At 44.5% G+C, this 27,931-nt stretch overlaps 1 protein-coding gene across 3 annotated transcripts in view; it reads left to right on the top strand.

Moving 5' to 3' along the window:
* OSBPL10 (oxysterol binding protein like 10) overlaps positions 1 to 27,931 on the top strand; it is a 534,391-nt gene that overhangs the window by 292,768 nt on the left and 213,692 nt on the right. For all 3 annotated transcript variants that reach the window (XM_088463527.1, XM_088463519.1, XM_088463516.1), the window contains 2 exons: positions 22,595 to 22,802; positions 24,969 to 25,123. In XM_088463527.1, the coding sequence (XP_088319653.1) occupies positions 22,595 to 22,802; positions 24,969 to 25,123 (363 nt within the window). The remainder of the gene's footprint in view (positions 1 to 22,594; positions 22,803 to 24,968; positions 25,124 to 27,931) is intronic.

Here is a 27,931-nt window from a genome sequence, read left to right as displayed (position 1 = left end):
TACATGCCCACCTACCACGTCAAGGTGAACCCCTATCAGATGACTTTTAGGGACCCATCTGATGGGGTTCTTCTTGATGTGGTAGGTGGGCATGCATTTTTTACAAAATGTGCAAACAACCTTTTATTCTCAGTATTGTTAGTGCTTTGAGTATGCACCTGCATTTTTTCCTGCATGACACTACAAGTCTCAGCACCTTTTTATTATGTTTAAAATTAGGATGTGCAGGCCAGACACCCCCACCTCACCCCTTTCCTCTGTCTTTGTGTATATAAAATACACTTGAAGGTGGAGACTCCTTCTGTTGGCACTAGGACCCCTCCCATCTGCTCTTAGATAATTTTAATTGGTACAAGTCCTTGCATTGCTGCCTGCATATTAGAATGGGCTCTATTATAGGTCATTCGTAAATATATAATATGTCAGCATTAGGGGTGTTTGGGACCCATCTGATAGGGTTTATCTTGACATTGTGGATGTGCACATATTTTTTTACAAAACATGTGATAAGAACCTCATTTAGGGGTCTATTTACAAAGCAGTGTTAAGAGACCGAGTGAAAAGTGATAAGGTGCCATCCAATCAGCTCCCAACTGTCATTTTTCAAACACAGCCTGTGAGATGGCAGTTAGGAGCTGATTGGCTGGCACCTTATCACTTTTCACTCTCTCCTAACACTGCTTAGTAAATAGACCCCTTAATCTCCATGTTAAATATAGAGTTCATCATAATTGTTTTGACTATTCTTAGTGCTTAAAGTGTGCACCTGCATTTTCTTTTTTCTGTATGGCACTATAAGTCTCAGGGGCCTATTCATCATACCTTAAAAATCGATGGAGGTAATTAGGTTTAGAACTCGCATGGAGTTCTACCTAATTACTGGAGGAATTCATCATTCCTCCTCTCCATCAGTATCTAGTCCGAAAAGCTGTCATTTTTGCGATGACAGCTTTTCGGGAAATAGATACTTTTCCTTCTCTACTCTAAGTTACCGCAGCTGGAAACAGTGCTGCACATGCGCTGTTACATTCGTAAACCCAGTGCATGCGCAGCACTACCTACAGCGGCGGTAAGTTTGTGTGCCCCCCCAACCTTCCCTGACTCTCCTCACCCAAAACCCACCCCTGTAGATGAACTAATTGGGAGGCCAAATAATAAAGGCGAAAATTCAGCAATGCTAGGCCACCCAACGCTTTAGGTCTACATAGGGTCTTAAGTTTTATTCAAGGACATTTTTCTGCCCAAACTAAAGAGGAGATATAACTATCTAAAAGTCGAAATATACGAGGAGAGATATAAACAGGGGCCTGCTGAAAAACATATAAAAATTTGGGGAGAACAATAATTTTTACCAAATTCACCCGACCTGTAACAGTCAAGGGAAGTTTATTCCAGACGTGCAGCTTGGATCTCAAGAAGTCAACTTGTGGCTGGACTTTAAGTGGGACAAAGTCCAACATAGGTGATGTTACCCAAATTCCCAAATATTTAAACTTGGAGGTCCATTCTAAGGGAGTATTCACAGCACCAACCGGAGTAGAAGGACCATGAACAGGAAGAATGGAAGATTTGTTCAGGTTAATGTGCAGCCCAGAGAACCGTCCAAAAGAATCCACCACGGAGAGAAGGGCGATCAAAGACTCTGATGCATCAGACAAGAATGACAGCATGTCATCCGCATAGAGAGCCACCTTGTCGACCCTTTGCTGTATCTGAATTCCCCGGATTCTGGGGTGACTTCTGATAAGACATGCCAAAGGCTCAATGGCCAGGGCAAAGAGAGACGGATAAAGAGGACAGCCCTGTCTAGTACCCCTAGAGAGGCGAAAAGGAGTAGAAACATATCCATTAATACAGACCCGCCCTAAAGGGGAAGAATATAGTAATTTGACGCAAGCTATAAATCTAGGTCCCATCCCAAAACGAAGCAGGATCTCCCAAAGATAGTGCCACTCTACAGAATCAAAGGCCCTGGCGTCATCCAAGGATACCACCACTGCCCCGTCGTCCACAGAGTCTGCGAGCTGCAAAATCGAATATAGTCTCCTAAGATTTTGTGAAGTAGACTTCCCCGGCATGAAACCAGTCTGGACAGGATGCACCCCCTCACCAATTACCTTATTAAGCCTAAGTGCAAACATTTTAGCCAATATTTTAATGTCCGTGGATAGGAGGGAGATCGGGCGATAAGAGTCAGGATCAAGGGGATCTTTGCCTGATTTGGGGATCATAACAATAATGGCCTCTGACATAGAATGGGGAAGAGCACCCAGGTCACACAGTTCATTAAAAAGGTCAAGAAGTCTAGGGAAAAAGAAAAGGGCATGTTTCTTATAGATCTCAATAGGAATCCCATCCACCCCTGGGGCCTTACCCCCGGAAATTAAGAAACAGCCACCCAAATTTCCTCTATGGTAAATGGGGAATCAGGGAATGCTCTGCTGTCCTGGGAAATGGATGGAAGGGATATATGTCCCAAATATTCAAATGATTCATCTAAAGCATAGTGGGACTGGGAACAATAAAGACTAGCACAATACTCATAGAACACATTCGTAATAGCAGGTGTAGAGGAGTGCAATTACCTAAGGAGTCCCGAATTTGAGCTACGACCATGGCAGGTCGGACCTCCCTAGAAAGATAAGCCAGGAAAGCCCCAGATTTATTTGAATCTGAATAATAACTATGCTTAACAAATAGCAGACGTCTTTTGGACTTATCTAAGAGGAAATCAGATAAAAGTTTAGCGGCCTCCATATATGAGGATCTAGCAGTAATAGAACCAGAGGACAGATATTGCTGTTCAAGCAAAGTACAACGATTTTCCAACTCCTTTTCTTATGGAAAGTTTTAATACTTATAACCCTACCAATTAAAGAACCACGAAGGACAGCCTTAAAGGCATCCCACAAAGTGTCATAGGAAGCAGAACCAGTTTTCTCAGCGAAAAAAATCACTCCATTGGGATTCCAATTCCGAGCCAGCGCCCATTAATGTAAGCCAGAAAGGATTAAACTTCCAAAAAGAGTAACCTCGTGGAGCAGCAACATCAATAGTCAGTAATAAAGGGGCATGATCCGACACACCATGGGACCGATACTCCACCTCAACAACCTGCGGGACCAGCCTCCCAGATATCAGAGCAAGATCAAACCTAGAAAAGGAATGATGACAGCCCGAAAAGCAAGAGTACCGAGCCAAGTGAGGATGCCGAACCCGCCAAATATCCACCAACCCAAGCTCAGCCACTAAATTGGCAAAAGAGTGAGGGGAGGGACCAGACAGATTCGAACTTTCATGCCACCTATCGAGGGCAGGGTGTAGCACATTATTAAAATCCCCTACACAAATAACCGAGGTTTCAGGGGATAAGGAAATAAATTCAGCAGACTTTTTCAGGACCTCACTAGTATAAGGAGGGGGAATATAAACTGCAAGAATATGGAGTGGGGAGGAGTGAATAGATGCCCGTATGAAGACATATCTACCCAAGGGGTCAATTTTAACTTCATCCAGCACAAAACCTAGGGACCTACGTGCAAGGACTGACACATCTCTGGAATACGAGGAATGTGTAGAATGATATGCCAAGCCTATCCAAGGATGCTACCCGTATTCAGGGAATTGGTTAGACCTATTCCTGAGGTGCGGAGTCTAATGTGCTGGCAGTTTTCACCAGGGACCCTCACAAGAAGATATGGACTTGGCTGCGTCCGACACACAGGTCACGGCCCTCAGGTTAGGTTTCCCTATACAGGTGCTGGCGAACTTGGTTGGAATGCAGAAGACTTTAGCGTAGTCGACGAGCCATGTCAGAACCAAATGGACAAGACGGTACCAGGGAGCAGGTGTAAACGGGTCACAGGGAGAAGCCGAGGTCAGAACCAGATATCAACGCGGAACCAGGGGTCGAGCAGAATCAGAGTCACGAACAAAGCCAAGGTCAGAACCGATAATCAGGATAAGCACAGGAACGCTGGAGTATGGTAATGGAGCCTATACTCTGGCACTGGAGTGCTCCCAGGAACTTCCTTATATAGGTCAGAGTTCAATTTAGCCCCCAATCAGCATTCCTATTTTGTGCCTTTCTCTTTAAATCTTTTAGCAGAGCGGCGTGCGAGCTCCTATTGAAGCCACGGCCGCCTGCACACAGCCCCGGAGAAGGAGGAGAACTGCTGACAGCGGGCGCCGGGGATCTCCCGCCCGCTGTCCCACGCCAGCTCGGACCCCAGCGCCACCGAACCAGGTAAGAGGGACCTGGATTCAGCAGCGCTGTGACATATATTCAATAATTACCTCTCCTGAGTCCCGCTGTAAAAATCGCCTTGAAAATGGCTGCTGCGGCCATTTTCCCGATGTTTTGCGCATGCTCTGTAGACTCTGGCATGGACTAGTGCCCAGAGTCTACTATTGCGCTGCCGGCCGTCGGTTAGAGAGGAGGGGGGCTCCGAACAGGGACTGCACATGGACCCCCTCCTCTCTTAATATGCCCCTGAATAGGAAGATAAACATTGTTGGTCATATTCCTATCACAGCCATTTAATAATATTTTTAACGATACAACCTTGTTCAAACTTATAGAAAGGTATTACTCAAGACTGTAATTATAATTTGTGAAAAGGATGCAATTGATATGAGGCCGCAATGTTAAGAAGACATATAATGCTTCATAGATTTTTTTAAACAGCTTATATTGGTGTATGTTTTGTGAAAGCATAGCCGGACCGGTTAATGGATATGCAGGCAGTGCTGGATTGCTGAGAATGGAAGATGCTACAGGTATGTCCACATACACTGATCGACAAATTGTGCCAAATAGCCCCGCTTAGTATGCCATGGACTTTGGACTTAGCTGCGCCATGCTACTTTTTCTTAAAATATTCATTTTAATCTGCTAATTTATATACCAATATTTTTTTGACCAAAAAATACTAATCCTAAGTACGTATGACATTATTTGGGGTACTTTTACTAAATTGAGAGTTTTTAGAAGTGGAGATGTTGCCCATAGCAACCAAAAAGATTCTAGCTATTACCTTCTAGAAGGTGATAGTTAAATGTTAAATAAATGGTAAATAAAATTTAATTGGTTGCTATGGGCAACATCTCCATTTCTAAAAACTTTCACTTTAGTAAATTTACCCCTTAGAGACTTAGGGCCTGATTCAGAGGCGCTCGCAAAAAGCGAGCGCTCGCTCTGCATCAGGCCGGGCGCTGTTTTTTTTAGTTGCGGCCTCCCGGCCGCTCGCATAGCTGTGGGTGACCACCCACAGCTACTGCAAGCGGCCAGGATGATGGTCGCGATGGTCAAGACCATCGCGATCATCGGGCTTGCGACGAGACCCTTGTGGTAGGGTGATGTCAGTGGAGCCGCCCACAAACGGCAGGCGTTCGCTTGGGAACGCCTCCGTTTGTGAAGCCACCCCCCGGCCACGCCTACAAAACGGGGTGAGCTGTCGATCAATATCGACAACCGCCCCTTTTGTAGTGAGCCACGTAGCGAGTGCTTTTTGCGCACGCTCCGAGGCTCGCGCACATGCCACGCGTGCACACTGGGCCACCATCGACCCGCTTGCGAGCGGGTCTGAATCAGGCCCTTATTACACTATTAGTGCAAGATGAAAACGTAAGGAAAAAGTATGTTTTAGAATCTGTGGGTTTTCTGGACTTGGAGTAGGATATGGCTGGAGGCCGTATTTAGGAAACGTGAAGTATTGATGAGATTTTCCTCATATGAGACATATAACTTGTTTATCGATACTGGCAGACTTAGGTAGTAATCTGAATAGGCACAGTAATACAGTCACTGATTACCAGTAGGGACTGGCGAATATGATGAGGACAAGGGACTGCGGATAGTGGCTAGAGCAGAACTTAAATATATAGCACATGATTCCGGGATTTACGCTAAAGCAATCGCAACTGCAATCTCTCATGGAGCGCAGTTGCTAAAATATGCTAATGCTTTCCAAAGCATAGCCAAGCATAGGGACGCCCACTGCTGCCTTCTCATATCTGTCAGACGGCGTGCAACAGTGTAAACATCAGTAACATCGACGCACATTGGGCAGTCACGTAGCATATATGTCAAGTCTAACCACACGCAAACACTGCAGCTCGCCTGACACGCAGAGAGCTCTCATGCTGTGAAGGAGATTGCAATGGCTAATTTATGCACGCCCATGCAACAGCGTTTAAACAATCGGACACATCTGTGTTTTTCTAACCACCCCAATCATATACAGTGGCTTACCTAGGGGGCGCTCGAGCTGGGTCTGAGAGCGGCACTATACACTAAAACAAACACACCACTGCCGGCGCCCGGTAGTACATTCACTGACAGTAAGTGTAATACCCGATGGCGTTTTTCTCTTCTTTTTGCAGCCAATAAGAGTCAGACAGACTCTTATTGGCTGCTGCACCCAGAGCCGGCGCAGGGCTGGAGCTCACTCATGAGCTCCGCCTTCTGGCTGCTGCAGTGGGTGAAGGGAGTGACGAGCGGGGCGGGAGGACCGGACGGCAATGGGCGCAGGAGTGGGGATTCCGGTAAGTATAATTTTGTGTTCTGTCTGTGTGTGTTTTATGTGTAAGGGGCTCTATTACTGGGGGCACTGTATAAGGGGCACTGCATAAGGGGTATTGCTACTGGGGGCATTGCATAAGGGGCACTACTGCTGGGAGTACTGCATAAGGGTCACTACTACAGGGGGCATTGCATAAGGGGCACTACTACTGGAGGCATGTGCTACTGGGGACATTACATAAGGGGCACTACTACAGGGGGCATTGCATAAGGGACACCACTACTAAGGGCATTGCATAAGGGGCACTACTACTGGAGGCATTGCATAAGGGACACTACTACTGGGGCATTGCATAAGGGACACTACTACTGAGGGCATTAAGGTGCATATGGAATGGAAAGGATGTTCCCAGAGTGACGAGAAATGGTGGTATGTGGTCACGCCCACTTTTTTGGCATGCGCACAGAGTTGGGGGCGCGCCATTTTTCATTTTGCCCTGAGCACCAAATACCCTAGTTATGTCACTGATCACACAATAGTGAATCAAATATACAAATTTACTATTAACAGTCACCAACATTCAATATATAAACGACAGTTTGGTATGATACCTATGATAATGGATTTTGTTATTCTGGATGTGAGTGCTATTTCCCATGCAAAGTCTATTGTACTGTATTCTAAGTTAATGTATTACAACAAATAAAAATAGTGTTCAGGCTCGATTCTATGCTTTAATCTTGCAAAATTATACCAATACTATCTTGCAAACATATCTGCTAAAGCAGCCAATAAATTTGTATGCGTATAATTCCACAGATATTTCAATATGTATATAAAACTACCAAATTCTTGGTATTAACATCTTACACATAGTGGCGATATTGCACTATTACTTATACAAATATACAAAATTAGACTACAGGTCACCACTCCATGAAACAAATGATCACTCCTAAACAGATAACAATCTATTCACTAAGGGCCTGATAAGTTGTATGCTATACCAATGTTTTCATAGTTGAGCATTAATTGGCAACCTGCATCAGGACTGGCCTGCCGGGAAGGGGGGGTCCCAGGGATTTACCTCGGGGAGGGTATCGGGCATTTACCCCAGCCCACCGAGGTAAATACCTGTGGGACCCCATCTTTGGAGTTCTGCCCACTACCATCGGGGGCGGGGCCAATGCAAGGGCAGGCTGGTGACTGGTCTGTCAGCGTGCGCATGGGGCCTGCATCCACACACTCCATATGCATCAACTGTTGCTTCGGCTGCTGCTTAAAATCTTCCATTGCTCAGAATCCGTTGCACTAATCAGGGTGCTGCAATGAGAGGAACCAAAGTGCTCTGCTTAAGGTAAGCCCTGACATTACACTGCATCCTGGTGGCTGGCCCCTCCTCAGGGACAAGTAAAGCTGCATACACACGTAAAGATTATCTGTCCAACCAGCCAACTAGTTGATTGGTTGGAATGAAAACCTGGTAAGGTATGAAAGCAAATGACAATCAGCAATTTGCTCCCAAAAGCCAGAAAATTAACAAAAATTGATGTTTGAACAAATTGTTTAGATCAAACATTTAACAAACTTGTCTGACGACCATTTTCATCTGTTTTCTGGCATTTAGGAAAAAATTGCTGATCATCAGTTACTCCCATACGTTACCAGATTTTCATTCCAACCAATCAACTAGTTGGTTGGTTTGATAGATAATCTTTACGTGTGTATGCAGCTTAACACTATCACAGTGGCCACACAAATCAACCTTTGCCTAATCCATCCCTCCCTTCACTTCCTGTCATCTACATGTTAAGCCTGGCGCCATAGGAGGAAACCAGAAATTGGCCGCAGTTCTTCTCGGTTGAGTGTACTGCAATAGCCCGGCGTCTCCCGCAGTACACTAAACCGAGAAGAACTGCCGGAGGCTGCAAAGGTGAAGGGGCATGCACGTAACAAGGGGCTTCACCGTCGTGACACCAGGTAACCGCCTCACACTGGCCAGGGCACGGCCTTACTGCAGCCTGCACCACTGATTAATCAGTGAACCAACAGATCTCACGCAGTACTTGACCAGCGGCAATCTGTTATCCGCAGCCCCCCCCAGACCCATCATCTCAGCAACATCCTCTCTCTATCCATTGGAGCTGCGGCCCCCTACCACTCTCTCCCTCACACTCTTCTCCCTGTCTACACACCCTTCCTCACCCCTTACACCTGTGTACTGTTACATGTTCCCGGTACATCAATTGTTTTACACCCTGGCCAACACACTGTTCTCTCAGAATTACCATACCCTTCAGTCTGAATCAATTAGTCACCATCTCAATTATGACATACTGTATCTAACTATATTATTACTGCCTACTATACTGCACTTTATTATTAATAAAAGTCCAACTAATTCACCCCATTATATTAGTCAGTGTGTTAATTTCTCCCATGATCTATTGTGTTATCTACCGCATTATATCTATCGTAGTGTTACATCCACTTCAATGGTATTTATCTACAATCAGCATTGTATTTGTGCATCCAGTCAGTCACTTTATTTCAGTTATTGTGTTCATCATCTAATAACCCAGATTACGCCACTGACTGTTACGATCAAGACACCACAGGTGAGTGCTCAGGTCATAAGTGTCTTATGCCTACTATTTAGGAGGCTGGTTACCTCTACTCCTAGCAGCACCCGAACACAAAGACAACTTATCTTCTAGTGCATTTGCACTCTCCATCTCAGTTCAGCACACGGGAAAGAAATGGGGCTCTATTTATTAACATTATTTTTACTAAAATAAAGTGAAAAAGGGTGTTTTCACACCCTTTTCACATTATTTTAGTTTCACCTAAAGTTACTACAGGGCAATTGGAGTAGAGTTCGTAAAATTCTACTCCAACCCATAAGTATCACTTATTTTTAGTAATCAGATCGCATTTCCCATAATTGTAATGGGAAATGTGATCCGACCAAAGTTACTAAATATAAATTGTAAAAAAATACCGGAGAAAGCCCTGTGATAATAACGCCACTTGGAGGTGGCGTTATCCGGGGTCTCCCCCGGATACCGGACTCCTGCTCCGCTCTGATGGGGAGAGCAGAGCCCGGAGCCAGCCCCAGTAATCAGCTGTGTGGTTTAAGCAGACCACACGCTGATACAGTGTAAAAAAAAAGTAAAAAAAAAAAATGAATGAATGAATGGCACTATTCAGACCAACACATCCTCCCAATGCTGGCTCCTTTCATGCCTCACAGAACTACAAACAAAAAGTATGGTGGTCGCTCACATCAACTTAATGACATTGCACAGGTGCTCGTAAAGGGTGGGGTTTACACTGAGCTACAGAAAAAAAAGGGATTTTCCCTCCAGCACACTGCAGCAAAAACAAAAATACTTGAATCCTACATGATAATAGAAATTCAGAGGTATTGGTTTGCATGAAAGGAGCCAGCATTGGGAGGATGTGTTGGTCTGAATAGTGCCATTAGGAGGTTTCTGGGGTACCTTCTAGGTGAGTCTGCTCTCAGCTTATACATGTACTGTTATTATGCAGTACATTAATTTGTAATTATATGACCCAGAGTGGGTGCTACTATTAGGTAGCAACAATTATTTTGGGGTGAGCGTTTGGGTGTGGGGCCCCCAGGCTTGCTCTGGCTGGGCCTTTTTTCAGGGCATCACCACTTAATTCACATAGATATTTTTTTAGCACCTTTCTATTTGTTTGTCTATTATTTATGTCATTTTAACCCCTTACCATTAACACTTATTGATTTATCTTTACACAACTATACTTTACACTTCACTTTCACCCTTTTTTCCATTATTCGTGTGATGCCCTGGGGCTGGTCCTTGGCTGGATTCTTTTGGGGTTCCCTGCGTCTCAGACGTGAACCCCATAATGTTAGGGACGCTGGTATAGAGGAGCCTTGACGTTTGGCCCAGCGCTTATTCATATATTTGCAAATGTATGTAAACCAATACCTCTGAATTTCTATTATCATGTAGGATTCAAGTATTTTTGTTTTTGCTGCAGTGTGCTGGAGGGAAAATCCCTTTTTTTTGTGTAGTAAGTACAGAGTAATGATTGTATAAACTAGTTGCCTGTATCACATCCCTCTTACCTGACTGCCTGCGTCACATCCACTTACCTGTCTGTGAGTCCTCTTCACATCTACCTCTTTGCCTGACTGTGTCACGTCCACCTGTATGTCTCCGCTACATCTGCCTGTCTGCATTACATCCACTTATCTATCTACCTGTCTGTTTCACATCCACCTACATGTCTGTGTCATGCGTGTCTGTCTGCATCACATCCACCTACCTGTGTCACACCCACTACCTGTCTGCCTGTGTCATATCCACCTACCTCTCTACTCACTTGTGTCACATCCTACCTGTCTGCATCCTATGTCACATCCATCTACCTGTCTGCTTGCCTGTGCGGCTCCAGAGGTGGGGCTGCAGTGGAGTCCAAAATTCACATAGGGTAGACACACTAATTGCCAATGAGTATATTTGGTAGCGTATGTGGTGGCAGTTGGTGTGGCTCACCTATGTGAATTTTGGACTGCGCTGCAGCCTCACCTCTGAAGCCGCCACTGACCACATCTAACTGTCTCCCTGTTGGTGTCACATTCAACAACTGTTTGCCCGCCTGTGTCACATCCACGGACTTGTCTGCCAGTGTCACATCCACCTACCTGTCTGCTAGTGTCACATTCACCTACGTGTCTGTCTGCCAGTGTCACAATCACCTACCTACCTGTCTGCCTGCCTGTCTTACATCCACCTAACTGCCTGCATGTGTCACATCCACCTACCTGCCTGCCCCAGTGACCATGTGTGTCTAGGAATCTGAAAAATTCATAGTATGACATGTGCTTTGTGTGATGGCCATGCCCCTCCCATTGATGACCATAACTACCAGTGGTTGGTCACACCCCTTCATTGGGACCCTGCAGCTACATTTCCTTGATGGGCCCTTAATACCCCACTCTGACACTGGCCTGTGCATGCGTCTCAGTTGCACTGCATGTGTCAAGGTACATTACAGTAGAAGCTCACAGTGACTATTTACTCTCAGTGTGATTAACAGTCAGGGAGCGTTTGGGTGAGGTAACAGGGAGGGAACACAGACATGTCATGACCGTTTCGGGGGTATGTCCCACCCTCGTCTGTGATCCCATACGCAAGTGTTATGGCTCTGGCGTTTCAATTCCCATGGTCATTCTGCGGGACCATAGACTCACTCAGAACTGCAATAATGAAATGGTGTGCAACCGATGCTGCGTCTTTGTACGCAGATGCTGCAACATTTAACACAGATACTTGGATTTGAAAATCCACAGGTGGGCGTCTCAGTACATCTCCCGGAGGCTGCGACATTTGCACATAGCTGCTACTTACAAATTTGCAGTTTTGACGGCTTTAGCGTACAACTCTGAATTAGGCCCTACGACCATAAAACCACTACAAGACCACCTCATTACTTTATTGCTAACTATGCAATATCTGCAATGTCTTATACCCACTAGAAGCAGAACGAGGTATTGTGAGTAGGGGTAAAACAGAGATGAGCAGAGGTAGAAAAAAGGAATCCATATAATAATTGACGGTTATCTGTCCCATCTACGTCATGCACAGTGAAAGTGGACGCCCCCATGCAGGGGTGCATTGGGAATTTAAAGTGGCCCTGGAAAAAACTGAACGTTTTTCCAAGGCCAGTGGGTGGGGGGGAGTGGGTTGTGGGCATGGCATTTCACATCAGGCCATGCCCCCTGCCACAAGGCTACACCTGCTTTTCTGGGGGGGGGGATGAAAAAGTGGGTGTGGCCTTGTGGTACGGTGTGTTGCCTAATGTGAAATGCCAAGCCCTCAACCCACTCCCCCCTTTTCGTCATGCTGGGGGCATGCCCACCGCTCTAAGAGCTGATAGCTATGCCCACAGTCCCTCTCTAGTGAATAAGCACAGCAAGCATGTGACTGAGTATTTTCTTACCTATGTGATTTCTCTGCAATGAGGAAGCCGCTGAAGAAGTTGATCCTCCCTGGACAGGCAGTGGCCCTGATTCAGAGCCGGACGCTCTGACAGACCGCTCGCTCTGAATCAGGGCTGTCCCTCTGAATTTTTAGAGCGGCCTCCCAGCCGCTCATATAGCTGTGGGTGACCACCCACAGCTATAGTGAGCGGCCAGGAAGATGGTTGCGATGGTCAAGACCATCGCGACCATCAGGCTTTCGACGAGACCCTTGTGGTAGGGTCTCGTTGCCGCAAGCCCTTTAGTGCTTTTGGCTCTATCAGAGCCGAAAGCACTCCCACTGACATCACTTGTGATGTCAGTGGGACCGGCCCCAGACGTTAGGCGTTCCCATGGGAACGCCTCCATCTGGCCAGCCAAGCCCCCGGCACGCCCACCAAAGGGAGCGTGCTGTCACTCACCATCAACAGCATGCCCCCTTTGTAGCGAGACCCATAGCGATGGCCTGCTCGTCGCTATCCGGGTCTCGCACATGCGCACGACTGAGTCGCCTCCGTCGTTCTCATGCGCACTGGTCTAACATCGAACCGCTTGCGAGCGCTCAGCGCTCGCGAGCGGGTCTGAATTAGGCCCAGTGTCTTGTGTCGGTGATCACTATTCATGCAGGAAATTAGATGGTCTGGAAGCCGCCTGTTTGTGTTGTAATAAAGCCAATGTCATCATCATGCAACATAGGTTCAACCAGAAAGTAACAGAAGTTTTGGGGCAGGACAAAATGTGAGTTTCCCACATCAAACAATTTTATATTAATAAAATATATTTGCTCATTTGGTACCATTTGCATCAGTAATATGGTTTCATTATAATTGTTGTCTTAATGAAGATTACTGTCCCCCAGTCTTTTCTTCTAATAGTACCAGTGGTCCTACCATCCTCTCTGTGTGTCTCCAGCACCATCGCCTTGGATGTCCTTAATGACATCATCCTGCGTTTTCCCAGCGCCATCATCCTGCGTTTTCCCAGCGCCATCATCCTGCGTTTTCCCAGCGCCATCATCCTGCGTTTTCCCAGCACCATCATCCTGAGTTTTCCCAGCACCATCATCCTTAGACAGATCTTCATCTCCCCTTAGTAAAAAATAGCTCCCTACCCCACAGACAGAATTTCTCCCCTTATTACCCTCCTCCCCTCAGATCATCATTAATTCCCTCCACCTTAGGCATTCCACCCTAAGACAGATCTCTCCTATCAGCCACTTCAAAAAAAAGACCTGACTCCTGGAGGTCTCCCAGCCAGCCAGCCAGCCAAGCCCCGTTTGTCGCCACTGCACTTTCCTGGGGCTCTCATGATTTTTAACTAAGCCAGGTCTGCCTGAGTCGCCCAGGCAGCCAGCCCTGATGGTCTGCTCTCTACTCTGCCCCCTCCCCAGGCTGTGAAGTTAAAGCTTAACTTCACACTTCACAGCCTGGGGAGGGGGCAGAGTGGACAGGAGACAATTGGGCTGGTTGGGCGGCCCCGTAACTTACCTCACCTGCCGCCGCCGGCAGCGGACCCGCGTCTGAGCACTCTTCTTCCAAGGTGCTGGTGCACGGCGTCTCACGTAGCTCCCTTCTGTAAAGCAGCAAAGCCTCTTCTCACGATAGAGGTGGCCACGGGAAGCTGACAGCTGGGCTGCCTGTCATGCTGGAAAAAAGAATGACAGCCGGGTGATGCGATTTGGGGGGGCCACAGATGAGAAGCGGCCCGACAGACCAATCGGTACACCGGGATATTCCCTGCTAAAGATTGTTATTATTATTCTTTATTTATATGGCGCCACAAGTGTTCCGCAGTGCATTACATAGTACATAGAACTAATAGGTGAACAAGTAACTTACAGTACATTACAGTGCAGGACAAGGACACGATTTATATACATTGCTGCAATAGCGATTAAACACTCACTATAAGCAGCCTGGAGTTGACAGTCACGTGTTAGGTGCCCATATGGGGAGTAAAGCGTAGAAGGAAATGTAAAGAGAAGCACATGAGGGAAGAGGTTCCTGCTCGTGAGAGCTTACATTCTAAAGGGGAGGGGCAGACAGACAGGCGTGACACAGAAGGGGAAGATAGGGAGGAAAGAGCATGAAGTGGGTTAGCATGAGAGCTGGAAGATAAGGATCAACCCTGCCCCCATGTCTCCCACACAAGTAACAGGTCAGATCACTAGTTGTGGAATGAAGGAGCGTTGAGCTGTCAACAGGGGGCAAGTATAGCGGAGCTGGGTTATACCGGCATATGCAAAAGCAGCCAGTATGTGCCCCACATGCAAACAAAATGTATGTATTGGCACCTCTTGCAGTGCGCCATGGTTTGTCCAGGTGCACATCTACTTGCTATAGAGTATCTTACTCTGTTCCCAAATTTGAATCAGACCCTAAGTTTACTGAAAAGGAAATAAATTAACTACAGTATTTGAGAACTGGTGTGTCTAAGATAAAACATAAGGGAAAATGGCGAATGCTGTGACACTTGTTAACCAGAAAACCTGGGTGAATTGTCTACAGCTGAAACATTGGTTTGTGTTAGGCTTCTTGCTTTGTGTTAATTATGTGACTTATTAAAACCAGGTGAAATCCAGGCTTGAAGTCAGCCAGCCATAGAACCTGTGTAATTCATGAGTGTCCCAGTTTAAAGGGATAGTATGATAAGCTTAGTTTGTGTATACATGATTGTTCACTTTACCTATGTATACTTCCCCATTATAGTTCTGTGTAGTCTCTTAAGCTGGCCACACACTAGACCAATTTACATCCAACCATCCAACTAATTGATTGGTTGGAATGAAAATCTGGTAAGGGTTGAAAGCAAATGACAATCAGCAATTTGCTCCCAAACGCCGGAAAATGGACAAAAACTGTTGTTTGAACAAACTGTTTAGATCAAACATTTAACAAACTTGTCTGAACGACCATTTTAATATGTTTTCTGGCATTTAGGAGCAAATTGCTGATCATCATTTACTTCCATACGTTACCAGATTTTCATTCCAACCAGCCAACTAGTTGGATGGTTGGATGAAAGTTGGTCTAGTGTGTGGCCAGCTTTAGCCCAAGGCATGATTAGCTATGGACACTGACTTTTGCTATCACCTAGCTCTGGATGCACGCCTTTTAAGCCCTGCTGTAACATTGTAGTTTGATATTTATGTTAGTAAAGCTGCATATGTAAAGATTTTCTGTCCAACCATCCAACTAGTTGATTGGTTGGAATGAAAATCTGGTAAGGTATGAAAGCAAATGACAATCAGCAATTTTCTCCCAAAAGCCGGAAAATGGACAAAAACTGTTGTTTGAACAAATTGTTTAGATCAAACATTTAACAAATTTGTCTGACGACCATTTTCATCTGTTTTATGGCATTTAGGAGCAAATTGCTGATCATTAGTTACTCCCATACGTTACCAGATCGTTCCAACCAATCAACTAGTTGGATGTTTGGACAGTAAATCTTTACGTGTGTATGCAGCTTTAGACTACAGGCACTTCCATTATTTAAGCAGTTGATCAAATTGTCTTCAAAAACCCGAATGGTTCTACTGTTGTAACTGTTTTTTATTTTAATTTTTTATTAAACCACTTACTGTAATTGAAGCATTATAAAAAGAGCACAAGTAAGCACAAGCTGTTTACAATTTTTCAAATACATTCTCATAGACTATTTTATTTATCTTTAGAACATTTAGTGGGATCTAGTAAAGATTAAAAATAAAAAATTTTTTCAGTTTTATCAGCGCAGTATTACATTATTTACATTTTTACTAATGGCTCTAAAATAATAAATATATAACGTTAATTATCTTACTTACAGTATACCTTTCTTGTTGATATAATAATGTACACTGGATTAGAAAATGCAGAGTAGCAATCATACGCTTTCAGTAAAAGAAAGACATTCACATATAATGCTGTATACTTAATTAGTATTTTCTTATTTGGTGAAAAATAATTAAATTAGCAAATATGTAATTAAATGCTTTCCATTTTGCAGTAAATTAGCAGGTGCTGATATTATGTGGGTTGCATATGACCTGCTAATCGCATATATATGCATCTTGATGTATATTTAAATGCCATTAAATCACAGTTGTAATGACACAGTACTAGTAATAAAAATAGTTTAGCCTTATGCTCTACAGCTGTTGCAGAACCGTCCAGCATGCCAGCTGCTAAGATGTGTAGTGTGAGTGTAATTGCACTAGAACCTGAAATTTGAATTTTGAAGTGGAAGTAAATCTAAAAATAATGTTAATACATTTTTGTTATCCAAGAGGGTGATTACATTACCTTAAAATGGCAGGACAAATCCATAAATCAAGGATAGGCAAAAGGTGGACCTAGGACCTGATTCACTACCATACGCAACTGCGATTAAGCACAAAATCGGGCGAGTGTTGCGTACTGTGCATGAATTGCACTGCGCAAACTAGCCATTGCGATCGAGACTGTGATCACAATGACTACGCAGACCCATCGCAGAGTGATTGACAGGATGTGCCATTTGTGGCTGCTGAGGGGGGGCTGGTCGGGCGAATGCAGGCGTGCTAGTGCGTTTTAACGTCGTTGCAGGGGTGTGCATAAATTATCCACTGTGATGTCCTATGCAGCCTGAGGCCTGATAGCATGTGTGGTTGTTAGCAATTTCTGAATAAGGTCAGCAGTGTCGTAGCTAGGGTTTTTGGAGCCCAGGGCAAGTTTAAGAACGGCGCCCCCCTCCACACACACACACACACATGAAAATAAATTTGCGCGGCAAAGACACACACAGAAAAATGGGCACGGTCACACCCCGAAGGGGCATGGCCACTGTAAATGGAGCGTGGAAACATGACACGCCACCCATTTCTCGTCACTCTGGGAACATTTCTTTTCAATCTATATGCACCTTACCTATATGGTAGTGTCACACAATGTGGAACCTCTGAATTGTATCCTCCCTGGGAAGAAGGCGTCTTCAGTCGGTATTCACTATTCATGTAGGTCACATCGTTGGAAGATGCATGTTTGTGTAGGAATATTAAGAAGTCATCATCATACAACAGCGGTTCAACCAGACTCGACCCTCTGTGTAACTTCCTTCCCCCTGCGTCTCTCAGCCACACAATCTCCCCCTGCGTCATCTCTCAGCACACCATCACCTCCCCCCTGCATCATCTCTCAGCACACAATCACCCCCTCCCTTGCATCATCTCTCAGCTACACCATCACCTCCCCCCCGCGTCATCTCTCAGCACTCCATCACCTCCCCCCTGCATCATCTCTTAGCCACATCATCACCTCCCCCCTGCATTGTCTCTCAGCCATACCATTGCCTCCCCTCCTGCATCATCTCTCAGAACACCATTGCCTCCCCCTTTGTCATCTCTCAGCCACACCATTGCCTCCCCCCCATGTCGTCTCTCAGCACACATCACCTTCCCTCCTGCATCATCTCTCAACCACACCATTACACTCCCCTGCATCGTCCCTCAGCGACACCATCACCTCCCCCTCTGTGTCATCTCTCAGCCACACCATAATCTTTCCCCCTGCGTCATCTTTCAGCCACACCATTGCCTCCCCCTGCATCATCTCTCAGCCACACCATCACCTCCCCCCTATGTCGTATGTCAGCACACCATCACCTCCCCCCGTGTCATCTCCCAGCACGCCATCACCTCCCCCTGCATCGTCTCTCAGCCACACCATCAAATACCCCCCTGTGTCGTCTCTCAGCACACCATCACCTCCCCCCGTGTCATCTCCCAGCACACCATTGCCTTACCCCTGCATCGTCTCTTAGCCACACCATTGCCTCCCCCCTGTCATCTCAGCCACACCATCACAGACACACACACACACACACACACTGGCACAGATACATACACACTGACACAGATACACAGACACATTGACTCACACACACTTTCACAGATACTGACACACACACACTGTCACAAATGCACACACACTGACACACACACACACACTGACACAGATACAAACAAATGCACACCCCCCTGCCTTCGGCAAAAAAACTAAGAGACTCACCTGGGTGTTCCGGAGCAGAGATAGCATTGGGGAAGGAAGTCACTCTGTCACCCAGCAGCTCTCAGGATAGGAATGGGAGGGGCTGCACGCTACTGTTGCAGCTCCCCCTACAGTCAGCACCAGCAGGCACAGTTGCCTGCCAGTGCTCATTCAATTAAAAGACAAGTCTTCGGTCCGGGGCCAGACGCAATGGTGGCAGGGGTGCAGGCCAGCAATGAATAATAGCAACAGGTTTTGCACTGGAGATGTACAGTATGGAAAACTCTCTGCTGAATTCTGTTATCCCTGTTCCAGCATTACACTTAATTTTATAGAGTAGGTGTAAAACCTGGTCACCGAGAAGCCACATTGAATACATTTTAATTGTTTGCTCTATTTGTTATGGTCAGTACACTTGCTTACATTACACTGAAATGCTTTTTGATATGTTAATATTAATTGTAGGGTTACATTTGTCTCTTGTGGCATGTCACTTGATACTGTTCTTACAGCCATTTCCTTAACTAAAGCCCTCATGTACCCAGTGTAATATCTGAGCCTGTTTAGTAGACGCTGGAGTCATTATAGCTGGCGCGCAGTGCAGTAATGTAATGGTTCTCCTGTATGTCTGCAGTCACAAAGAAGCAGATGATATAACAAAGCATCCCTGAGCTTGTGCAGCATCTTGTCATTACAGTGGGACACCAGAGCCCCTGAGCCTCAGTGTGATTGTTACTTCAACTTTCCCCTTTGCTGCTATGCTTCTAACAGCAAATACATTTATTTTTGCATATATTATTAGAGTGCCCTGTTTTGGTTTATCTTATCTTTCTTTTCAATCTGTTTATTAGTTTTAGGGGTTGTAAATGGAAAACAAAGTCCACACAAATTTCTTTGTTTACAGTCCTAGACTGATATTATTACTGTTAGCAGTTATTATAGAGCCAATGCACTTTACAATTGAGAATACTGTAATAAAACAAGACAGACAGAGGCAAGAGGAACTTTGCCTGCAAGCCTACAAACCATAGGATATCTGCTCCAAACCTCAGCGACTATGCTGGCATGTTAAAGCCAAGCAGTGTTACACACAGTAGGCCTGATTCAGGTGCAGACAGAGTTGCTATCACTGGTGTTTACATGGAAGCAGCAGTGATAGCTCTAATATGGTAATGCAGCAGCAGGCGTCGCGCATCCTGCTTGCATTAGTGATCCGAGCTGCATCCTAGGATGCAGCATCAACTCATCTGCGACACCATCGGCCAGCTGCGTGACCGATGGGGTTGTGCAAGTCAACCACCTAAGATACAACAGAGGCCAGTTAATCTCTGTCCTCCAACGGATATCCTGGCCTTGTCCGTCCCACACAACAGCAGCGACATGCCTCAGTTTTGAGAGACAGTGGCCGACCCATCCCCACCTCCAAACGGCATGAGACTATAAATCACTGACAGTCTGATACCAAACAGCGTCCTACTTGGCAGACCTGTACTGCACATGCGCAGCAGAGGTCCAGCGAATGCGCAAAGTACCAAACATCGATACTTTATGCTATGTGCAGCACTTCTGTCCATATCTGAATAAGCCCCAGTGTCAATGGTCAGCATATAATTGATAACCTGAACTTTGGAGGCTGCACAACACTGTTTTACAATCCTTTAAATGAGATGTTGTCCTGTCATATGAAGGTGCAAAATAATGGGAAATGTTCATTAGCTGTAGGAGCCTGATGTTCTCAATAAGTGTAGCTTTGTCTAGGAACACCCTTATTTCTCATTATTATGTTCCAGTCTGCAGCAGCTCATAGCATGAGGCTGCTTTCCTAATGTGTTCTTGTAATAATGAGGTCGCCGATCACCACCGTCCTTTCATCACAGTCATTTCCAGCTCTTGCTTCTGCTGAATCACATTGTTTGCATGGGCCCACGATCAAAGTGGCTGGGTGCAAGATAGAGGAAAGATTGCTCTTTGATTCACTAATGAGTGCTTTCATCTTGTTGAGAAGTATCAGTGCCACTTTGCCAAGACTCGCTGGATACTCAACTATATCCCAAGCTTGTGGTGTATGACAATATTCCTTCATGTCCTATTGTTTGTATTCAATTAACTCATTAATTTCTGGTTCTGTAAAGTCTTTATTTTGTTGCATTTGGAATAATTATTTACAGCAGTATTTAATTCATTGTTTACAGGTGGTGTTTTTATATCATCAGTGTTACCAGGCACTGAAAGGAATACATTCCCAAAACATTTTAGTGTCTTTTTGCAGATACCTCTTATGGCATCAGTGGCTCATGTCAACTTTACTGTTATCAGACGTTTTTTATAGTACACTAGCTGAAGTATCTGGCGTTGCCCGGGTTTAAATCTTCAAGTTATTCTAATTACATTATGACGGTAACTCTTTCTAATTCATGTATTCTGTATCTTATTGTGAGGACTCTATATGTTTTTGAAATGTCTCAATAAAGTGTTTAAAAAAAAAATCTTCAAGTTAAGTTTTATTATGTGATGTCATCCAAATCTATCCAGTAGAAGGCCCAGAAAAGGCTCCCTGTGTCAAAGTTTTGCCCGGCGCACCCCGCCATGAGGTCTGACCAGGACCCCAACCACTCCATTAGGCATCCCAGACCAATTACCACCCCTCTGTGAAGTTTTCATCCAAATCCACTCAGTGGAAGGCCCAGAACAGGCTCCCCGGGTCAAAGTTCTGCCCAGCATCCCTGGGTCACCAACGTGAGGTCCGACTGGGACCTCAACCCCCTAGTATGTCTTCTGGGATTCAGTGTTACCACTCTGTGAAGTTTTCATCCAAATCTATCCAGTGGAAAGCTCAGAACAAGCTCCCTAGGTCAAAGTTCTGCCTGGCACACTCCACGTGAGATCCGACTGGGACCCCAACCACTTCATTTGGCATCCCAGACCAATTACCACCCCTCTGTGAAGCTTGCATCCTAATTCATTCAGTGGAACGCCGAGAAAAGGCTCCCTGGGACCTCAACCCCCTAGTATGTCTCTGGGATTCAATGTTACCACTCTGTGAAGTTTTTGTCCAAATCCATCCAGTGGAAGGCTCAGAACAGGCTCCCCAGGTCAAAATTCTGCCCAGTGTACACCAACGGGAGGTTCAACCGGTACCCTAACCCCCTAAAACCTCGCGTTGGTTTCATCCTAATCGGTGCAGGGGTGTCCATATTATTAACCAAACAGACAAATAAAGAAACAGACCAATGATTTTTACATATAAGATAATACACATTGAGGGTTAATAGCTTAATGATAAGGAATACAGCGATATAACTGTATAGAACACTTTCCCAAATCTGGTCATCACAGAGAGCTCATGGTTTCAGTATTTCTGTCTGTGGAAAATGGTAGTATAATTACTGACCCAGCTAGGCAGACTGAGATCTATAAAACCTTCTACAGTGGAGGTGTTGCCCATAGCAATCAGATTCTAGCTCTCATTATCTATTACATTCTATCAAATGGAAGCACCACCAGAAAAATAAAGCACTGCTAGCAGTTGTCTTCATTGCATAGCGATGTAAGAAACAAAATCAGTGTCATTGTATTTATGCCGGCCCTGATCATCAGTTTTCAAATCTTAAAATGTTGAGTCCAGTGTTTTGGTGGAGATGAGGAGAAGAGATATGACTAATCCTAGCATGTTGGCGATCAGTGGCAAATTTTATCTATGGGCTGTAAGAATGCACCCCCTCCCCCACCCCAGTAAATATCTGCAGACTTCAGTGAGCCTCTAGTAAGTGCAATGGCTTCCCTTTGGAATCGCTAACTGCTAATCACGTGCATGCTTATAGGGGTAGTGAACTATGATAAATAGCATCCACGTGAGCTTGGGGAGAGAGTCTTGCTCATTTTCCCAATTGATTTGGAGAGATACCTTGCTCAGTAGTGCAATATACTTGAAGTGAGGATCTTGCTCTGTGTTTGAATTAAAATGTAGACTTTGTGGTCTGGAGTAGATAGTAAATAACAATGAGTGTTGTGTCCATAAATGTTCCTTTTTTCTGTGTAATCAGGTCATGGCTGAGGTGGAGGGACAGCAGAAAAATCTGGTGCACGCTATTGAATCCCTATCAGGCTCTGGCCCTCTCTCTGCCTTGGACCAGGATTTGCTATTGCTGAAAGCTACCTCAGCTGCCACTCTCAGCTGCCTTGGAGAATGCCTCCACTTACTACAGCAGAGTGTATATCAGGCTGGACAGAACAACAAGACTGTGGTGACAGGTGAGAATAATTGGCACTTAAAGTGTAACTAGCTAAAGTGCTTTTTTGTTAATAAATGTATTGTAACTGACCTATGATGTTGGCCTTGTGAAAATGTCACTTCTTACATTCTACATTTGCCATACCTCCAAACATGACCCATTCCAGGAGGGACAACCTGCTCTGTTCCTGGAACTCCCTCTTAATTTATGATTGACGTCTCCTGTGTTGAACTGGTTAATTTGTAAGAAAGGTGATTCAACACAGATGACAGCAATCATAAATTTAGAGGGGTCCAGGAACAGAGCATTTTCTCCCTCCTGGAATGGGTCATGTTGGGAGGGGTGCATTTGCAAATGTTTCTGGTGTAAGTTTTCTGGAATTTCATGCATTTACAGCATCTATTTACAATGCATACTTCTGTCCTATCAGAATGCAATGCTATCTATTACTGTAACATCATAGTTCACTGCGAAAAGATGAATTCTGGATGGAAGGAGAATGTCACAGTTAATAGTAGTTGTTTCATATAGTCCATATTCTTTGCTGATTCATTGCTTAATACAAAAGTACTATTGTCATTGACTGAATAGCCCAGTAGATAGGAGGATCATACCAATAGCTACACATGTGTCCTCGCACATCTTTGCTGCAGTCGCGCCAAACAGCAACTCACAGCACTCCTGGTCCCGTGATACTCTGTACTGCCGGGCGTCTATTTCACATCTTCTTTTAATGAAAATGCATCTTAGTCGCAATGTGGTGCAACTAGGATGCAACCAGGAGACTGTGCTAAGTAATTTGATATATGACACTTGTATATCTGTGTGCGACTTATGCTGCATACACACGGAACAACTTGAACACCCATAGATATCGTTGGTAGATTTCCCTACAACTTTCTGTAGTGCAGGTCAAATGATTTTGGTTGTACACACTGATAGATCTCTACAGTATGATTGATAGATATCTATGATAGATATTTCAGTGAAGTGTACTTACCGGCCACTGTCTGGATATTGCAGATCGGGATACCGCTGTATGTCTTTTGACCGCCGGTATCCCATCCGCTGGCCATTCATACCGATTCCTCTGAAACAGCATGTGAAGTGCTACAAGCTTTTTTCCATGACAAGTTCCGTTTACAGAATAAGGGCCTCATTTATCAACGAGTTTATCACTCAAAACTAGTGATAAATGTCACTGTGTATGATAAATGGTGCTCCAGCCAATCAGCTCCCAACTGTCATTTTTCTAACAGTTGACAGTTGGGAGCTGATTGGCTGAGCACCATTTATCATAAAAAGTGATATTTATCACCAGTTTTGAGTGATAAACTCGTTGATAAATGAGGCCGTCACACACAGATATTCAAGTTTCACATATCAAATTAATCAGCAAAGTCTCCTGGTACGTCTTAGTCATATTTTCGGCAGAAAAAAGACGCCCGACGCTAGCGGGATGGGACCTGGTGTCTCACTCATGCCAGGCATGTAGCACTGCGTTGGGTATAGAAGATAGATGTAGGAGGACACATCTGTATGTAGTAAAAAATGTAGTATGTAAAGCCCAACTCTGCAACCACATGGGCCATCCAGCAACCTTCCAATTGTTCTTTTTTTTACAAGACAGTCCTGATTCGCTGACAACAAAACAAAAAGGGTAGAGTTTCATTAAAAATAGGTGTCTCCTGGTGTATCAGGGAGGGGTTTGGGCAGATCGGGGTGGTGTTTGGGCAGATTGGGTGCAGGCCTACTATAACCCAAAGTTCGGTATTTTAAAATGTTGGAGGGCAAGTGCAAAATACATGCAGCTCCACATATAAATGTAAGCTGTGCCCATGTGCAGTGAAGCAATACTGTATAGCGCTCATTTACATCCTTATGTTGCACAAATATACCTATGTGTTAAAACGGGCCCTGTAAATGTACTATAATTACATCAATATCAGAGAATGATGTTCCTAAAAATCAGGACTCATTTAGGCACAAGTGACATCACATAAAATACAAGCACTACAGGAATAGGATTACTGCACTGCACATATAAGGGATGACATAAATACTCACCAAGCATTAGGATATTTTCCAAGTTATTTTACATACATTCGTGTCACTTGTGTGTTATAATATGATAGTAACCTACATGGAAATTGCATGTGTCATTGACGGGTTCTTACATTCTCAGAAAGCATCCTGGGCTGGCATGGACCAAAGTCTCATTCCACAGAAAATCTCAAAAATGAAAGTTTCAGCTCTTTGCCATCTGCTACTGCCAACCTCACGTGGCCCATACTGCCAAGCATGCCTAAGGACTACCAAATACTAGACCAAGATATCGAGGTAAGCTTGTGAATAACAAGCATATAAAATGTATGCGCCATGGAACCACAATAAAAATCTTACTAAATATTAGTAGTTTTCCATAGAATGTAAGAAAGAGATGCACTCCCACGTAGTGCGGATCAGCGTCCTGTCACTAGCTTTGTGCTTCTATACTTAGAGTCTGCAAATCTTACATGTAGAAAGGTTATGCATTTAAGGCATGTTCCATAATCATTGTATACTATATAACCTCGATAGTATGCTAATCCATTGCAATCGCTATGCCGCCGCTGCACAACCTAAGGACGCCCACTTTACCTTACACACATCCATAATGTTTAGCAAGACTGTGAAACCATCAGTACAATCGAGTACCATCACAGCCTCACGCACACTTGCACAAGCTCTGGTCTTACTCAGAAATTGCTAACTTCATCCCATGCTATGTGTCCTCAGACTGCCTAGGGCATCGTAGTGGATAATTTATGCACGCTCATGCAATGGCGTTCAAATGCGTTTTGCTGACCACCCCCCACAAATGGCACTTCCTGTCAATCACACTGTTTGCGCACACTCCCTGAGATGCATATGCATGCGCAGTACGCAACAATCGGCTGATTGCGTACGTATTAGTAACCACGATCCAAGCTGAATCAGGCCCTCTGCCCAGATATTCTCCCATGTGTCCCTTCTCCCCCCCTGCATCCTCTGCCGTACGTAGTGTGAACACGAGCTGCTGCTGTGGAGCCTGGATAAGAGGAGGTATGAGCCATAGGCAGGGAAGACACAGCAGGGAGGGATCTGAAAAGATCCCTTTCCTGCACAAGCTGCTGTGTAAACAGCATCTTGTGAACATATTCAGGGGTTGTACGTCATCTCAGGATGGCGTACAATTACACTACCAAGTTCAGAAAAAAAAACTTTTTCGTAACTTGAAGAATGGCATAATTTCTACATCCCTATATTAAAGTATGGGGACTGGAATTTTTCGGAGAATTGTTTCTAGGAGATATCAGTGATATTCCATGCATTACATGAATGATGAATGGGTCTGTAACTTCATTTCTACAAAAGTAGGTGAAAATGTAAATTTTTAATGCAGGTGTGATCATTTCTTTTTCAGCTAAATTCGAATTTTGAGAATTAATATTCTCTCGCAAATTTATCATGTGTCTCTTGCGGAGAGACAGACTCAGATAAGAAACCATCTTGGGAAACAATTGAAAGCAGAGTGATATGCTTACGCTACCCTCTGCGTCATGTTGCAGGTCACCCAGGGGATCCCGCTTCAGTATAATTTGCGATATAGTAGCCATAAGATGGCATTAGCGTCCTGGGCCAATGGTAAATCCGACTGCATAGCAGCTCCCATAGACACCTATTTGCAGTTGGAAATAGAAATATCTGCAGCAGTAACTCCATAGTACATTTAGGTGATCCTTAATATTTGCAGGTGCACCCCTGGAAACAGATGCAAATATTGATTACTAAATATGCCCCCAAATGTGAATAGATGGTTTTGTGAAAAATATGTTTTACCCTGGCATTAACCTTTTCATGTTAAGGAAAATAAGGTGGGTAATGTACATCAGCCTAGCACAGTGCAAGGAATGTGTCCTGCTTTGTGAACTGGATATGCTTATGTATTAAACTTTGTGTATATAAGTGCCTAAGGGGTCTATTTACTAAGCAGTGTTAGGAGACAGAGTGAAAAGTGATAAGGAAGTGATAAGGTGCCAGCCAATCAGCTCCCAACTGTCATCTCATAGGCTGTGTTTGAAAAATGACAGTTGGGAGCTGATTGGCTGGCACCTCATCACTTTCTTATCACTTTTCACTCTGTCTCCTAACACTGCTTAGTAAATAGACCCCTAATACTTGTAGATGATGTGGACCACACATGGTTGTGTACAGTGTCTACTTGTGTTTTATGGACCACCCCTCACTTAAACAACTTTTTAAAAATTCTGTAATTTGGGAGTCATTATACTGTGAACTAACAATATAGGAAAGCAAAGGGACACATTGGCTTTGTTTCCTTCTTGTGTTATTTTTTTTAATATTCTTTTGTAGTGCTTCATGCTGCATGTAAAACTTTATTTTGAGCATATGATCACACACAGCTTCGGACGTTTACATTATATTTTTAATCATGGTGCATTGGATGCTGCATTACATGTGTGTTTTGTCTGGTAGGTTTTCGCCATGCCTGTCCCTATGTATCTTACCTGCTCCCAAATGTGTCCCCCATTGCCACCTCTGACTGTAGGATCTGCCTCCCATATATACTCCCATATATACTAGCAGTACTGTCTGTAATGTAGGTATAGGATCCTTTGAAGGTGATGTCTATGTTAACCACAGTTTCAAAGGGTCCGGCATGTGCAGTAATGGCCACGTTGAACTTCATGGATTAGTCTTGTCCTAATGATTTGCTAAATGCTGAACAAACCCTATTGCGTTCCTCCCTATAATTCATCCACATATATAAAACACTTGCCACTACCCAGTCATGTTTACTTATACACCATACATAATACACCACGGCCACTCCCAACTTTCTCCCCCTCCCCCACTCCAAACATTCCCTTGTGGTCCCCTCTTTGATAATAAGTTAATATATGTACATTCACTTTATCCTTACCATTATTGCACATATCTATCCTCCAACAAATATATTCATCTCATTATTTTTATGGTCTCTCTGGCTGTGTGTCACCTAACACTGTCTGCGAGTATCATTCCAGTGTCATGATTACTCTCATATACTAATAGTTCCATATATTGCTACTTGATACTTAAACCTACTTATCCTAATTTCCCAAC

This window comes from Taudactylus pleione, unplaced genomic scaffold, assembly GCF_031769625.1.
Source record: "Taudactylus pleione unplaced genomic scaffold, aTauple2 ptg000053l, whole genome shotgun sequence".
NCBI lineage: Eukaryota > Metazoa > Chordata > Amphibia > Anura > Myobatrachidae > Taudactylus > Taudactylus pleione.
The sequence above is the reverse complement of the archived record's forward strand: the minus strand, read 5'-3'. Positions and strand labels throughout refer to the sequence as shown.